The sequence below is a fragment of the Schistocerca cancellata genome, chromosome 1 (genome assembly GCF_023864275.1).
Source record: "Schistocerca cancellata isolate TAMUIC-IGC-003103 chromosome 1, iqSchCanc2.1, whole genome shotgun sequence".
Classification (NCBI taxonomy): domain Eukaryota; kingdom Metazoa; phylum Arthropoda; class Insecta; order Orthoptera; family Acrididae; genus Schistocerca; species Schistocerca cancellata.
This window is the reverse complement of record NC_064626.1, coordinates 1,017,525,885-1,017,544,174: the sequence shown is the minus strand read 5'-3', so window position 1 is coordinate 1,017,544,174 and position 18,290 is coordinate 1,017,525,885. Positions and strand designations below refer to the sequence as shown.

The window sequence follows — 18,290 nt, the reverse complement described above, 5'->3', positions numbered from 1 at the left end:
AATAACATTGAATAAGGCGAACATAGTGTTGGTGATTTCACCCACATACAATCACTCTACGTCTATTATTTGCACTATCCTCAAGAAGAAGGATAAGATTAATGAGACAGACTTGATAAATATGTATGCAGCATATTTTGTCATATGTGTTAGATAACTGACAACTAACTCATGTTCAGACTAAGAAGTGAAGATGACAATGAAAGGTGTTCATATGGGTGAACCTTTCCCCCGCTGCTCACAAACGGCTGGTGACGACACACTAAATCGTCATCACTCTTTATGCAAAATATCGCTTGTTAAGCGAGTCATTTTTTTACAATTTGTTGTGCTTGTTATGCGAATTGTACATCATGGGAGGTGCTCATTAAGCCAGGTTCCACTGTAGTTTTAAGCAAAAATGGGTATACAGTAGAGTGCTGCTTTGTTTTCTTTGTCACATTCAGCTTTAAGAAGAAAGAGGAATGTTGTATTTATGCATTATAGAAACTTTAGAACACTGAGACAGTATACTTATTGACATATAACTACAGATATCTGTGACTGCAGTTAAATTTAAAATATTACTTTTTTCATTAATATTACTTTTTTCATAGTGTAAAGATGAGTGAACAGTATATCTGTTTGAGGACATGCATTTGTGTAAAACCAGTTGACAGCTTTCACAAAACAATCATTTGCAATTTCCCCCATCAGTGACTCTGTTTTTCTGTGACCGAACATGCTACCTTCCTGGATGTTAACCTCTACCTCTTTGATAGCTCCATCTACACCTCTGTCCACATTAAATCCACTAATTTCCAACATTACTTGCATTTTGACAGTCGCCATCTGCTCCACACCACAAAATCCTTCCCAAAGAGCTTAGCAACTCGTAGGTAACTTATCTGCAGTGGTCATAATGTTTTGGGTCATCTCTCTCCAAATTTTTATTACAGTGTAGTGCAAAAATTTCAAATAAATTAGTCAAGAACTTTTCGAGATTTCTGATAACATTTCCCCTTTCTGTATTAGATATATATTTACAAATCAATTATATTAAAAAAAAATATGCAGCCTATGTCCATCTGATGTTTAAGAGTACCATGTAAATATCTGAAGTAAATCAGTCAAGAACTTCGTGATTTTTGGTAACACAGTTAAACTATGACTTGTCTTCATATTTAAGCATAGATTTTAAGTATATACACAGAGGTTACGAAAGTCACAGGACACCTCCTAATAGTGTACGGACCTCCTTTTCCCCAGTATAGTGCAGCAACTCAGTGTGGCATGGACTTAACACATTGGAAGTCCCCTGCAGAAGTAGTGAGCCATGCTGACTCTACAGTCATCCATAATTGTGAAGGTGTTGCCAGCACGGGATTTTGTGCATGAACTGACTTCTCGATTATATTCCATAAATATTAGATAGGATTCTAGTTGGGCGATCTGGGTGGTCAAATCATTTGCTCAAATTATTCAGAATGTATTTCAAACAAATCGTGAACAATTGTGGCCCTGTGACATTGCGCATTATTCATGAAAATTCCATCGTTGATTGGGAACATGGTGAATAGCTCCAAATAGTCTCCAAGTAGCTGAACATAACTGACCAGACCACAGTTTTCCCGTCATCTACAGTCCAACTGACATGGTCACGAGCCCAGGAGATGCGCTGCAGGCAATGTCATGCTGGTAGCAATGACACCCGCATTGGTCGTCTGATGCCACATAGCCCATTAATACCAAATTTCACCTCACTGTCCTAACAGATATGTTAGTCATACATCCTACATTGATTTCTGTAGTTATTTCATGCAGTGTTGCTTATCTGTTAGCACTGACAACTCTACACAAATGACACTGCTCTCAGCCGTTAAGTGAAGGACATTGGCTACTGCATTGTCTGTGGTGAAAGGTAATGCCTGAAATTTGGTATTCTTAGTACTGTGGCTCTTGGGATATTGAATTTCCTAACAATTTCCAAAACTGAACGCAGCATGCATCTAACCGAACTACCATTCCACGTCCAATGTCTCAATGTCTGTTAATTCCCATTGTGTGACCATAATCACATCAGAAACATTTTCACATGAATCACCTGAGTACAAATGACAGCACCGGCAATGCACTGCCTTGTGCATCTGTATATGAAGATACTGCTATCTCATGACTTTTGCCATCTCAGTGTATTTATATAATGCATATATGAAAGAAATGTATGTAACCTATGTCTGTCCAAATGTTTATTAGAGTATCGGGTTAAAATTTGAAATAAACTGGTGAAAAACTATCCAATTTTTGTTAAATTTTTTTCCCTTTTATGTAATATACTTACATTTATGTGCCACATACATTAAAAAATGTGTAATCTATGTCAGTCCAAGTACTTACTAGAGTATTGTGTAACAACTGAAGTAAATCAGTCAAGAACTTTTCATGACTTTTAGTAACAACCTTAATCTACAATTTGTCTTTATACAGTAGTATATACTTTGTTCTCCCATTTTCATTTCTATGCATGCTGAATGCTCACTTGTCACAAATATTAAGCAACATATAAACAACTGTAAAATTTTGGGGTAGGGACAAGGGACTGCAAAGTGTGGTTGACATTTTTATTGTATAACACTATAACAACTCAGGATGGGATCATAGCTGGGTTGTTCATCAGTTATTTGTGTTTGTGGGGATTTTTTTGGTAGGTGAGAATTTCTGTGGGATTTCTGTTTCCTAATTTTGTGGGTTTTCAAAAAACGTTTTGCTCTCATTTTCGAAAAAATCTACAAGAAGTACTGCTATCTTTGATGTTGTAAAATACTGATATTGTACATCTAACTTATCGCTAGCACATTTTCTACAAGGGAAGCATTCTCTTGCTGCATAATGGCAACAATGCAGCATTAGTAATGGCTACACACCATCTTGCTGTGTGCAGTAGTATCATCATTGGGCTTCAGTGCAGAGCAATTGTGCACAGGTGCATCATGGATAAATCAATATGAAGTAATCGGTAGAAAGTATAGTTAAGACTTACGTTGTTTCTTAGAAGGAAAGTGTTTGATTAATTCAGTTATTTTGCAGAAAGGCATGTGGGATTAGTTATGAGATTTATGGACGAAACTGTGTCACGTTTGTGAATCAGTAATTTTGATGGAGAAACACATTGATAGTAGAATGCAAATGAAAATACTTCTCTGATCAGTGATTACCTTTTAATTAATGTGGACAAACAAGGTACAATGGTTACTGTAGAATGAATGTGGAACGAGCTTAGCTGTTAACACTAGACTGGATGAGATTAGACATTGTCAGGGAAACATATTAATTGCTTATGGGGCAATACAAGAAAGTAATTCGACTTATAATGTTATTATTTTAAAGTGACAGGGAAACATATTAATTGCTTATGGGACAATACAAGAAAGTAATTCGACTTATAATGTTATTATTTCAAAGTGACATTTTCCATTTTTAACTGAATAAGTTTAGTATTTGGGAAGGATAAGGAACACGTATTCAAATTAGGCACATGGTCAGGTTTCTTTCATAACAATGCATATTCTCTATGTAAAACTTCCATACACAAGTCCAATAACAGCAAGACATTCTGGAGCTTTACAAGAAAGATGGCCACCATAGGCTATCGAAAGCACTAGCAAAACTGATCATCACTAGAGCGTATGCAGAAAGTGTATGTGTTGTCCTCAAGATCGTCTTATTAATTGCATCTTCAGATAACTGTCTCTTCTAAACCCCTACTGGTGAGGGCTTATCCAGTGCAGCAGTCTGGGATCTTCTAATCTTGTGTGTAATAGTTTTGAAATACCTTGTTGAGAAGATTCAGAAGACTAACTGGTCTGTATGATTTTCATATCATTGGAGCCTCGTCTTGTCATTTACTATTATCACCACTTCATCATTCTTTCATAGTGCAAAGTCCCTTCCTTGCATGAGACAATTGTACAGTTCACACAAGTAAATATCTAATTGGTTAGTAAAGCTTGTATTACTTGGCACAAATCCCATCCAGTCCTGGAGATTTCTTCTTTTTCAGCCTTAAAATTATTTGCTTTTTCTTCTCATGCAAAGGGGTACACAAGCTTATTGTTCCTATAGTATTTCCATATCAGTTTTCATAACTTACACTGATATTATGTCTCACCTTCTTCACCACCATCAGAAAAAAGTGTTCCCATTAGCATTAGCTGACTGTACCCAACTTCCTGTTACCATCAAATCATTTCTTTTGAGAGAGGACAAGAGTGTTGGGGCTTGTGTTTTCTCACAGTAAGTTTTGTATAGTACACCCCAGAGATTGGTTTCTAAGTTAACATCCATAAATTGCTTCCCGTATTTCAGTTTTTAGCTCTTCCTTAAAACACTGATTAACATACTTGTAACTATGCAGCCTTTGGATTCCTTCTTCTTGGATCATGCTGCTCTGGTATAGCTTCCTGCCTCTTCTTGTTTCGCATCTTAATCTCTGCAGATCCTCCATCCATATTTGACATTGCTCTTACCGTCTCTTCATAGGTTTGTGTGCTGTGAGGTGCATTCTATACCTGTAGACTTAGTTCCACAATGACTACTTCTAGTTGTCTTCCACAGCCACTACAGGTTTAATACATTCTAGATGACTATCCTTTAGCCTTAGCAGATACTCGTCGATCTCATCACTAAATTGAAAATACATGGAAACCAAGATGCAGCTCCCCTTTCCAGTTAACATTTCCACATAGATTAATTGTTCTGAACAATACCGTGATATAACTGCTTTATTAAATTCTATTATTGCTGCCATAGGACACTATGCTTGGGTGATTATATGGGCATTTACTGGCAACCTTTCCTGCTTTAGCATATATTTCTTAGAGACACACAGCATCTGCCTTCAATTCTTCTAGCTTCATGCAATACACTGGGACTTCTCATGGTATTAAGCTGTCCTACTTTTATTTCCATTAGGGATGATGGATATACATTACACAGTCTGGCCATTCTTGTCTGTAATTCCATGCTACACAACCACGCACCATCACAAAGTGCTTGTACACTGTATCTAAGGAAAACCACTCATTTCTTCTGGCAGTAATCTATTTCAATAACTTCTCCAGTTTTTCCACTTCTGTTGCTAGATTGTTCACTATGAGATGGATTTCACTTCTGCTGGTATATTATTCACTTCGAGATGGATTCTATCTAGGAAATCAAATACAGGAAAAGTAACATATTCTCCTTTTGGGTGCATTTTCCTTACCAGATGTCTTAACGCTGCAGTATGTGTCAGTGGCTCTCCCAGCTTAGTGAGTTGCACTGCATTCTCAATACTTTCATAACTCTGATACGGATCTGCTCCTGTCTGTTTTCTACTCCCTACTTCACTGCAGCAGGTGTTTTTTTCCTCTAAGTACTGACTCTGAGTCTTGTATATTGATTATGTTGCAGATTCATATCCTGCACTGGCAGCAAATCATCTTTTATCACTGTAGGCAACACAGTACAATCCTCAGGTTGTGTGCTATCACACTCGACATATAAGTTACTCAGCTTCTGTCACCAAATCCTGCTCACCTGTATCACAATTATGTCACTCCTTGTTCAGCCTGTGATCTCCCTTCTCTGTTATACTTCATAGTTCTGAATTTTCACCAAAAACTTCTTTCCTATTTTTTCAAAGATGCATGAAGATCTACTTTGGTCTACATCACATGCTCTTTTCTATCGTACTTACTGCTCACATTCTGCAAGAAATTCTTCACTCTTTTGGCATCCCTCCTACTCCTCCTCAATGGTGATTTGTGTCATCAGAGTCCACACTGTTTTCTAGTGTTATGAGACGCCTATAAATAATTTGTTCCTGAAATGTGCCTTGTTAGGAGGGTTTGATACATGTGACATTCATCTCTGTTCCCCGTGCACTTTTTACCCCTGTATTTGCATGGCACACATAATGCCACTTGTTTGCTTTTATTGCAGTCTTTTCTGCTGTTGTCTTCTTCCACACAGTGTCCACAAATTACTACTTGTTTATCACAATGCTTTGCCAGACAACCAAGTTCTAGGCATCGAGCATGCCGCCTCACTACTAGGTAGTCTTTTGTCAAAACCAAACGAAATCCAAGAAATAATCTCTGTCATTTCATGAGAGCTGTTCTATCTTCAGTCTCACTTGAATAATTTGATGGACCACTTTTCTTCCTACTGATCCTGTCTTGAATCATGCTGTAAAGCCACTTTCGAAGCCTTCCTTGGTCACTTAATTTACGAGGTTCTACACGTACATTGAAAGAAACTGATATAGGCATGTGTATTCAAATACAGAACATATAGAGGAGATACTGAGTCGCTGATAGGCACAACAAAAAGACTCTCACAAAACACACACACACTTACACAAGCGCAATTCACACACACAACTTCAGTCTCAGGCAACTGAAACCACACTGCGAGCAGCAGCACCAGTGCATGATGGGAGTGGCGACAGGGTGGGGGTAAGGAGGAGGCTGAGGAGAGGGGGGGGATAGTATGGTGGGGGTAGAAGACAGTGAAGTGCTGCAGGTTAGACAGAGAGCAGGGGAGAGGTGGGGAGGGGGGAGAAGTAGCGGAAAAGGAGAGAAATAAAAAAGACTGTGTGTGGTGGTAGAATGACTGCTTTGTAGTACTGGAATGGGTCTGTCAGCACCGACTTTGGGCTGTTGATGATGGGGAACATGTTGCCTGGTCAGAGAAGTCTTCTTTCAAATTGTATCGAGCAGATGGTCGTGTACAGGTATGGAGACAACCTCATGAAGCCATGGACCTACATGTCAGCAGGGGACTGTGGAGGCTCTGTAATGGTGTGGGGTGTGTGCAGTTGGAGTGATATAGGACCCCTGATATATCTAGATATGACTCTGGCAGGTGACAAGTACGTAAGCGTCCTGTCTGATCACCTCCATCCATTCATGTCCAGTGTGCATTTCAATGGACTTGAGCAATTCCAGCAGGTTAATGTGACAACCCACACGTCCAGAATTGCTACAGAGTGGCTCCAGGAACACTCTTCTGAGTTTAAACACTGCTGCTGCTCACCAAACTACCCAGACATGAACATTATTGAGCACATCTGGGATGCCTTTCAACATGCTGTCCAGAAGAGATCTCCACCGCCTCATACTCTTACGGATTTACGGACAGCCCTGCAGGTTTCATGGTGTTCATTCCCTCCAGCACCACTTCAGATATTAGTGATATTATTTGAGTACAGGCCATGCCATGTTGTGGCAACTTCTACGCGTTCACAGGGGCCCTACACGATATTAGGCAATTATACCAGTTTCTTTGGCTCTTCAGTGTATAATGTGTCTTTTAGTGTCTTTGCATCTATGGCCCGTAGAATGTACACTATCATCAAAGGCTTCTTCTTCTTAGGCTATTTACATATCAGTGTCTCCTGCACCTTTTCACTGATCATTATCCTTTCTGTGTCACTTTGTGTAATTGTTTGCATGTTGACTGCATTATTGGTTTGCTTGATCTTCATTATACAAATGTTCTCTTTGGTGGGGTTTATTAAAGTTATCAGTTTTAGTTGCACTACCTTTGAGTCTTCATTTGTACTTGTTGTGTTGTTTGCACTGCTGTGATTTTAGAACCAGATGCTGTTTTAGCTGAGTCTTTGATGATGATGATGATGATGATGATGATGATGATGATGATGATGATGATTGGATTGTGGGGCGCTCAACTGCGTGGTTATCAGCACCCGTACAATTTCCCAACCTTTTCTCAGTCCAATCTTGCTATGTGCATGAATGATTATGAAATAATGAAGACAACACAAACACCCAGGCATCTCGATGCAGGTGAAAATCCCTGACCCTGGGAATCAAACCCGGAACCCCGTGCACTGCATCTCTATGGGGTATAGTTAGCAATGCTCTTGCATGTATTTTCTCTGGTTTTTGTTGTGAATTTTCTCTATAACTATCATTTTCTTTTTGAAGTTGTTACAACATGCCAATTAATAATGCCTACTCTATCTCTCATTGTGCTATTTTCTTCTTTAATTGCACTTTTAATCTGCCTGTGTCATCTTTTGCCCAGATATTTTATTTTCATTATATACCATCAATTCTTTATTATTCCACTCTTGTATATTCACTTCGGCATTATCAAATCAGACATGTCAGTGCTGCCATTCCTCTGCAAATTGCCATCCTGACTAAATCTGTCTGCCCAGCCCAGAGACCAGAGTGAGAGAGAGAGAGAGAGAGAGAGAGAGAGAGAGAGAGAGAGAGAGGGGGGGGTGGACTTACATGAGTTGTAATGGCCTAGTGATATACTGGATTACTAAATAAATAATGTGGATATAACTGAGCTTTGTGTGATATTTCTACTGTAGCTAATAAAGAATAAAGCACAGTATGAAAGGCAACAAAAGTTGGTCTTAAAAGGTAACTCTTCCAGCTTTATGGTAGTGACATAGGGATGAGGTATGTGCTGGGGTCAAGAAAAAGAGGTCTATTTAGAAATATCATAAAATATAAGAACAACTGGGTGCATCCAACAATTCGCTATGGATACATATTTTGTGAGTTTACCTCAGTATAGTTTGTAAGTGTTTGGTACATTTATTACATAACAATATTGTGTGAGAGTTTGCATTCTGTTCCAATAGGCAGCAGTAACAGTGATTGTTATGAGTTACAAGTAGATATAAGAAAATTTTGCAATAATGCAAAATTAACACAATACTAGTTATTTGAGTGAAGTAACATGAAATCCATGGTTTTTACAAGATACGTGCCTCAGCGATACAGATAGCCGTACCGTAGGTGCAACCACAAAGGAGGGGTCTCTGTTGAGAGACCAGACAAACGTGTGGTTCCTGAAGAGGGGCAGCAGTATTTTCAGTAGTTGCAGGGGCAACAGTCTGGAAGATTGACTGATCTGGCCTTGCAACACTAACCACAATGGCCTTGCTCTGCTGGTACTGCGAACAGCTGAAAGCAAGGGGGAACTACAGCCGTAATTTTTCCCGAGGGTATGCAGCTTTACTGTATGGTTAAATGATGATGGCACCCTCTTGGGTAAAATATTCCGGAGCTAAAATAGTGCAGCAGTTGGATCTCCAGGCGGGGACTACTCAAGAGGACGTTGTTATCAGGAGAACGAAAAACTGTTGTTCCACGGGTTGGAGCATAGGATGTCAGATACCTTAATCGAGCAGGTAGATTAGAAAATTTAAAAAGAGAAATGGATAGGTTAAGGTTAGATATAGTCAGGAATTAGTGAAGTTCGGTTGTAGGAGGAACAAGACTTCTGGTCAGGTGAATACAGGATTATAAATACAAAATCAAATAGGGGTAATGCAGGAGTAGGTTTAATAACGAATTTAAAAAAAAATAAATAGGAATGCAGGTAAGCTACTACAAACAGTATAGTGAACGCATTATTGTGGCCAAGATAGATATGAAGCCCACGCCTACCACAGTAGTAGAAGTTCATATGCCGACTACGTCCACAGATGATGAAGAGATTGATGAAATGTACGATGAGATAAAAGAAATTATTCAGATAGTGAAGGGAGACGAAAATTTAACAGTCATGGGTGACTGGTATTCGATAGTAGGAAAAGGAAGTGAAGGAAGCGTAGTAGGTGAATATGGAATGGGCGTAAGGAATGAAACAGGAAGCCGCCTGGTAGAATTTTGCATAGAGCATAACTTAACTATAGCTAACACTTGGTTCAAGAATCATGAAAGAAGGTTGTATACATGGAAGAAGCCTGGAGATACTGGGTTTCAGATAGATTATATAATGTTAAAACAGAGATTTGGGAATGAGGTTTTAAATTGTAAGACATTTCCAAGGACAGATGCAGACTCTGACCACAATCTATTGGTTATGAACTGTAGATTAAAACTGAAGAAACTACAAGAAGGTGGGAATTTAACGAGATGGGATCTGGATAAACTGACAGAACCTTGACAGAACCAGAGGTTGTGGAGAGTTTCAGGGAGAGAATTAGGGAACGATTGACAAGAATGGGGGAAAGAAATACGGTAGAAGAAGAATGGGGTGCTTTGACAGATGAAATAGTGAAGGCAGCAAAGGATCAAGTAGGTAAAAAGATGAGGGCTAGTAGAAATCCTTGTGTAACAGAAGAAATATTGAATTTAATTAATTAAAAGAGAAAATACAAAAATGCAGTAAATGAAGCAGGCAAAAAGGAATACAAACATCTCAAAAATGAGATTGACAAGAAGTGCAAGCAGGGATGGCTCGAGGACAATTGTAAGGATGTAGAGGCGTATATACTAGGGGTAAAATAGATACTGCCTGCAGGAAAATTAAAGAGACCTTTGGAGAAAAGAGAACCACTTGCATGAATATCAAGGGCTCAGATGGAAACCCAGTTCTAAGCAAAGAAGGGAAAGCAGAAAGGTGGAAGGAGTATATAGAGGGTCTATACAAGGGCGATGTTCTTGAGGACAATATTATGGAAATGGAAGAGGATGTAGATGAAGATGAAATGGGAGATATGATACTGCATGAAGAGTTTGACAGACCACTGAAAGACCTAACTCGAAACAAGGCCCCGGGAGTAGACAACATTCCATTGGAACTACTGACAGCCCTAACAAAAATCTACCATGTGGTGAGCAAGACGTATGAGACAGGCGAAATACCCTCAGACTTAAATAAGAATATAATAATACCAATCCCAAAGGAAGCAGGTCTTGACAGATGTGAAAATTACTGAACTATCAGTTTAATAAGCCATGGCTGCAAAATACTAATATAAGTTCTTTACAGACAAATGGAAAAACTGGTAGAAGCCGACCTCATGGAGGATCAGTTTGGATTCCGTAGAAATGTTGGAACATGTGAGGCAATACTGACCCTACGACTTATATTAGAAAACAGAGCAAGGAAAGGCAAACCTGCATTTCTAGCATTTGTAGACTTAGTAAAAGCTTTTGATAATGTTGACTGGAATATTCTCTTTCAAATTCTGAATATGGCAGGGGTAAAATACAGGGAGCGAAAGGCTATTTACAATTTGTACAGAAACCAGATGGCAGTTATAAGAGTCAAGGGGCATGAAAGGGAAGCAGTGGTTGGGAAGGGAGTGAGACAGGATTGTAGCCTATCCCCGATGTTATTCAATCTGTATATCGAGCAAACAGTAAAGGAAACAAAAGAAAAATTCGGAGTAGGAATTAAAACCCATGGAGAAGAAACAGAAACTTTGAGGTTCACCAATGACATAGTAATTCTGTCAGAGACAGCACAGGACCTGGAAGAGCAGCTGAATGGAATGGACAGCGTCTTGAAAGGAGAATATAAGATGAACATCAACAAAAGCAAAACGAGGGTAATGGAATGTAGTCAAATGAAATCGGGTGATGCTGATGGTATTGGATTACGAAATGAGATGCTTAAAGCAGTAAATGATTTTTGCTATTAGGGGAGCAAAATAACTGATGATGGTCAAAATAGAGAGGATATAAAATGTAGACTGGCAACTGCAAGGAAACCATTTCTGAAGAAGAGAAATTTGTTAACACTGAGTATAGATTCAAGTGTCAGGAAGTCATTTCTGAAAGTATTTGTATGGAGTGTAGCCATGTATGGAAGTGAAACATGGAGAATGAATAGTTTGGACAAAAAGAGAATAGAAACTTTCGAAATGTGGTGCTATATAAGAATGCTGAAGATTAGATGAATAGATAACATAACTAATGAGGAGGTATTGAACAGAATTGGGGAGAAGAAAAATTTATGGTACAACTTGACTAGAAGAAGGGATCAGTTTGTTTGGACATATTCTGAGGCATCAAGGGATCACCAATTTAGTATTGGAGGGCAGTATGGAGGGTCAAAATCGTAGAGGGAGACCAAGTGATGAATACACTGAACAGATTCAGAAGGATGTAGGTTGCAGTAGGTACTGGGAGATGAAGAAGCTTGCACAGGATAGAGTAGCATGGAGAGCTGCATCAAATCAGTCTCTGGACTGGAGACCACAACAACAACAACAACAACAACAACCACCCCAGACTGATATTAACTGACTGTTAAAATTGCGTTTGTACTTTAATGTCTTCAAGCCTCAGGTTCATGTACAATCTTAAAATGACAGTTCATTTTCCAGAGAAGAAACTTTGATGTGAAAATGAAAATAGCACCAAAATTGGGAAAAAAAAACAAATTTGTAAAAAAAAAAAGGACAGTAGCAAATCTGGTAAATAAAAACACCAAATTCAATAAACAAACCACCAAAGACACAAAATATACTAAAAACAAAAAAAAAAAAAAAAGGTCACACTGAATCTGACAAATACAACACCGAATTTTTCAATAAAATAATATCGAATTTGGCAAGAAAACTATATCCAATTTGGCAAGAAAACTATTTCTGATTTGGAAAGAACACAATAATGAATTTGACAAAAGAAAGACCACTGAGTTTGGCAAAAGAAAGACAATTTGACAAAAAAAACCACTGAATTTAGCAAAAAAAAGTAACACCAAATTTGGCAAAAAACACCAAATTTAGCAAAAAAGCACAATTAATGTGGCAAAAAAGGACACCAGATTTGATAAAGAAAATAACAATAAATTGGTAAACAATTACACCAAATCAAGTAAAAAGTTAACAATCAATCTAGCAAAAAAGATAATGAAGTTGTCAACCTTGCCAAAACAAGAATAACACATTTAGCAAAAACAGTAACTAATTTGGTAAAAATAACAATGAATCTGGAAAAATAATACAAAATATGGCAAAAGATAACACCGTATTTTGCCACAAAATATAAAGATTTTTTCTGCCCTCTAAGTTTTATAATTGAGTTTATATAGAATTCATAGGGGAAGTTTATTGAACTAGTGTAAGTAGTACAGCTATTTACCCACCCTGTCTCACTTATAAAAATGGCTCAGTGTTGTACCAAGTTGTAAACTTTACTTTTATTTGTAAGGCATTGATGGAAGAACATATTATTTCTTATTTACAACATACATCTTATTTCCCCATTTTTTTCAGACTTTATGTTCATAATTACCTTAACTGTTAACAGTTTTCAACTCTTCAGTAATTTGTACCATACTTAAGGTACAAGGATCAATAATCAAAACATTAGTAACTTTATAATGTATTTTAAATTTCCGTAATACTTAAAAATGTAAAACTTACTGTGAAATCTAAGCTCACTTTTGTACCTTCCTTGTAGTTTGCACAGTTATGAAAGTACAGATTGTACAATCCTTCATCACTCTCACTGGTCACACGCATAGAAAACTAGAAAAGAAAAGAATAAGAATTAATGACACAGCATGGACTGTGTGACACAATATTAACAATGATTAATGGAAAATCTCATATAAAGATGTGAAACAAATACTAACAAAGAGATAGAGGGGCTGGCCAGTACTTACCTCAGCTCAGTACAGCCGACAGATACATATAAAACAGAACCGAAAATTTACATTCCTAGCTTTCGGAACAAATGTTCCTTCATCGGGGAGGAGAGAGGGGAAAGAAAGGGAAGAAGGGAAAGGAGATTCAGTTACTCACAACCCAGGTTATGAAGCAACAGGGAAAGGAAAATAGGGAGGGTAGCAAGGATGGAGGCATGGTTGTCAGAGGGAAGCTTCCCTCATAATTTAATTAAAAATAAAATATTTTTAGGTTTAATCACTAATTGCATGAAAATGCCAGTATTCACAATAAATTAAACTTTGGTGCAAAAATGCAAAATGTCAGAAAGAAAATACATTTGTTTTATTTCTGGAGAGTGAACAATATTATTGATTTATATAATATATTTTTCTTTTAACAATAAGAAATGCCGCATGTTTGTGTCAAATTTTAATTTACTTTCATATGATCAGCAAATCAAAAATTATCTTTATGAAAACAATTATGATTCAATATATAGCTCTGAAATTGCCAGACTTTCATGCTACATGCTGGGTTACTGATGATGATAGTGATAGTTGACAAATGTTCTATACTTAACAAACTTGAATATCTTCTAATCTTCAAAGCCAATATTTATTTTTTCAATTGCATCATACTGTTTTAGGAAACTGATGTCTGGTTAATGACCTTCAATCATATAACCACAAAAAAATTTAAAAGGATCAGGCTGGAAGGTCCCCTTAGTATGCAGACTTGTAAATTATTGTTTTAACTCGGGTGTGCCCAAATTAGGCCATTGGCAAACAACATACCATAATTTTACACCTTGCAGGATATTTTCAGTATTGCAACACCCTGCATTATATCACATTGGTTTAATTCAAACAACATTAATTTATATGGTTAATGAATTTTGTAGTAAACCAGAATGTCTGTCTAGTGGGTCAAATTCTGGAGAAATGAGACTCTTCAACTTTCTTATGAACTGCATAAAACACTGTTTTTGAGAATGTGTTCTCTGATTAGAAGAGGCAAATTTAGTTGCACACACTCTCCCATTAGTTTTCTGAGGCTTAGAGCTAACTCCACAATGACACCGTCTATTCTCATAAGCTCTGCATAATGGGCTATGGTTGTCAGTTTCTGTATGGTTCTTATGGCAAGGGTAAAGGCAAGATTGCTCTGACTCGGAGATTCCTGTTCCATCTGTTAGAGAGCAGTAAAGTACAAAACTTACAGAAGCACAATTCTGCTCTCTATCAGAAATGGCAGAGTGCGTTTTGGGCTCAAACTTCCTTTAATGCAGTGTTACAATATTGCTGAAACTTAATCCTACACTTACATAATTATAGATGAAAATATAAAGCTTGGAATATAATTAACCTGTTAAATTTTAAACTAAGAGGCGTTATTTCATTACCTGTATATTTCGCAGAAGCAGGGCTATTGGTACACAAACAACAAGAAACTAATGTATTCACCATGTATTGGCCATCTGTTTTCGAAACAACAGTCATGTACCTTCCGTTTATGTTTGTGTAATACAGTTCAGTCCAAAGTAGTAGTTTATTGTGAGGTCAGGTAATTAAAAAAGTACAGCTGTGCACACAGAGTTTTGTTTAAGGGAAATTTCAGTTGACTCTGAAAGTTACAAAAATAAACAACAGAAGTGAATTATTAAAAACTCCATCCACCAACAGGACTCTCAGCGAAAAACTCAGACAAAAACCACTAAGTGGGCCATTCCAGATAGGCCACTCCTGAATCTGCATCTGCAGCATCAAACGAACTATTAATGCTACAAGGGTGGTTTGAAAAAGTTCTCGGAACGGAATAGAAAAAAAGTACTTACATCACTGAAACTTTTTTTATTTTTCAATAAAGACTCCTTGTAGATTAATGTATTTGGTCCAGCATGGTTGCAGAACCTTGATTCCATCTCGAAAATGAGTTTCCTACAGGCCTGCAAAATAGTTATCAACTCCGGCTATCAATTTTTCGTTTGAAGTGAATCTTCATCCGCCAAAAAAAATTTTTAGTTTTGGGAAAAAATGGAAATCTGACGGAGCCATATCAGGTGAATAAGGTGAGTGTGGCAACCTTAGTTCATGTAATTTTGCCATGGCGACAGCACGTGTGCAGGCGCTTGTCAAGAGTCGTGGCACCCATCTTGCAGATAATTTTTTCATTTCTATTTCTTCAGTTAAAATGTGATGATATCAATGATATCAGATGATATCTGGCAAGTGTGGGCAATTTCACAAACATTCAATCGGCAATCCTCCATGACCATTTTGTGCACTTTTGCAATGATTTCTGGAGTGGTGACACATTTTGGCCAACCGCTGCGCGGATCATCATCCGAGCTCTCCCGACCAAATTTAAATTCATTTTTCCACTTGGCAACAGTTGAATATGAAGGAGCAGTGCCCCCCAGCATTTTCTACAAATAGGCATGAATGTCCTTTGTTTTCATATCTTTCTTTACAAAGTACTTAATCACTGCTCAAATCTCTGTTTTTCCCATCTTTGCAAATCACTTTGCAGGAACAACAGAGCTAAGACACCACCAGAGCTCTCTTCGAAGAGCACTGACATGGCACGTGTTTACAGGCAACAGTACAATGAATATCACGTGAACAACTAGTTGCGCTGACCTCTTGTGGTGATTCTGAGAACTTTTCAAACCACCCTCGAGAGGTGATTCTGAGAACTTTTCAAACCACCCTCGTATAAGTTCAATGAGAAAATTTACCAAAAGAACAAATGCATTTATAGAATGAGATTTTCATTCTGCAGCAGAGTGTGCACTGATATGAAACTTCCTGACAGATTAAAACTGTGTGCCGGACCAAGACTCAAACTCGGGACATTTGCCTTTCATGGGCAAGTGCTCTACCAACTGAGCTACACAAGCACGACTCATGACCCGTCCTCACAGCTTTAATTCCGCCGGTACCTCAACTCCTCCCTTCCAAACTTGACTGTGAGTTCACATACCCTGATAAATGGGCAACTGTGCTTTATCATAAAAAAGCACACTTCAGGATCAACATCTCCATCATGCATAGACCACAACAGCCAGTTGCAGAATGACGTGAGGCAACATGATCTGAATTGACCATTCAAATTGCACAGTTTTTTTAGGCTTCTTGACAAGGCCACTTGTAACTCATCCAGTTCAGTTAAAACTGATATGCCACATGTAAATGTCTGAAGAATAGGCCAGAGCCTATGCAGCAATTGGAGTTTACCTCTTCAGTACCAGCACCCACCTAACACCAAACAGAGTGCTTGCATTATATGTGAAACAGCCTCTTTTGTATGCTGCAATGTGCATACAAGATCTGTCCCCAAAACTGAGAGGTGAATGCACTTGACTGCCATGAAGAGGCCCATGTTCATTTCCTGGTACCATCAGAGACTTTTCCTTGTGGCATGACTGGAATGGGTCCAGGAGGAGGAGGAGATTAGTGTTTAACGTCCCATCGACAACGAGGTCATTAGAGACGGAGTGCAAGCTCGGGTTAGGGAAGGACCGGGAAGGAAATCGGCCGTGCCCTTTCACAGGAACCATCCCGGCATTTGCCTGAAAGGATTTAGGGAAACCAAGGAAAACCTAAATCAGGATGGCCGGAGACGGGATTGAAAGGTCGTCCTCCCGAATGCGAGTCCAGTGTGCTAACCACTGCGCCACCTCGCTCGGTGAATGGGTCCAATCAGTCTTGTGATGCCACCTGAGGAGCTACCTCAATGAGAAGTTATGACAACCAAGTCTGGAAAGCCAATAACATCTACAACACCTGGGAGAGCAGCGTGCTGACCCCATGTCCTTCCATATCACAACTGAATGATGCTATATAGCTGAGGAAAACATTTTGGCCAGTCAGCACTGCGCAGTCCTCTGGACTTGATTGTGTAGGCTTTCTTTTTTTTCCCTTTTTTTTTTTTATGGTACATACATGGAGTCGACTGAGTTCTTCAGATCCATATTGTGTGTTTAATTAAATTTTCACACAGCCAAAATAGACATAGGAGATACATACAGCACTGTCATTAAATTATGGTAACTTCATGATATTGCAATAAATTGATAAATTTATCAAAGTACACACGAGGTAGACAAGAGAAAGGAAGAAAGGAACTATCTCATACTTTAGAATTTATCAGCATTTTTAACAAAGTGAAGAATTACTGTGCATTATTTTCATTGGTGTGCATTAATTTCACTTTTTAATTTACAGGTTTTCTCCATTTTTAATGTGACAGTTAGCTTTTTTCTGTTATTATATTAGTAGTCAGCCCATAAAACTCACATTAGCATTGTAGTAATTCTCATTCTCCCGAGTCTGAACAGTCAAGTTGAAGCTCTGCTGAACACAACCTCCAGATGGTGTACTAGCTGCTGAAATGTAAAATGACACAACAGAAATTACATAAAGATAAGTATTCTATGGACAAGAATTTATAAATGTTGCTTTTCAATGCAATTCATCTAGTTCTAAACAGTAGAAAGTTTTGATACTACTGAATAAAAGGGCAGTTGAAATTATAATTATATTTACACATTCATGAAGCATTTTTCTTTGTGCTTGTTAGATGGTAATGCCTTCATATCTCTTTCTAAACATCATCAAAATGGTTCAAACGGCTCTGAGCGCTATGGGACTTAACATCTGAGGTCATCAGTCCCCTAGACTACTTAAACCTAACTAACCTAAGGACATCACACACATCCATGCCCGAGGCAGGATTCTAACCTGCGACCATAGCGTGGTTCGGGACTGAAGCGCCTAGAACCGCTCAGCCACAGTGGCTGGCAAACATCAGCAATCATACTACTTCTGCACGTTAGCCACTTAGGTAAATATAAAGGAAATTTCAAGGAATA

At 38.2% G+C, this 18,290-nt stretch overlaps 1 protein-coding gene across 2 annotated transcripts in view; it reads right to left on the bottom strand.

Moving 5' to 3' along the window:
* LOC126089262 (protein GPR107) overlaps positions 1-18,290 on the bottom strand; it is a 172,246-nt gene that overhangs the window by 60,645 nt on the left and 93,311 nt on the right. Inside the window, exons 5-6 of one of the 2 annotated variants that reach the window (XM_049906896.1) lie at positions 17,716-17,804; positions 13,172-13,276 (exon numbers count right to left, since the gene is read on the bottom strand). In XM_049906896.1, coding sequence (XP_049762853.1) covers positions 13,172-13,276; positions 17,716-17,804 — 194 coding nt within the window. The remainder of the gene's footprint in view (positions 1-13,171; positions 13,277-17,715; positions 17,805-18,290) is intronic. The other variant, XM_049906897.1, reaches the window with a different exon arrangement.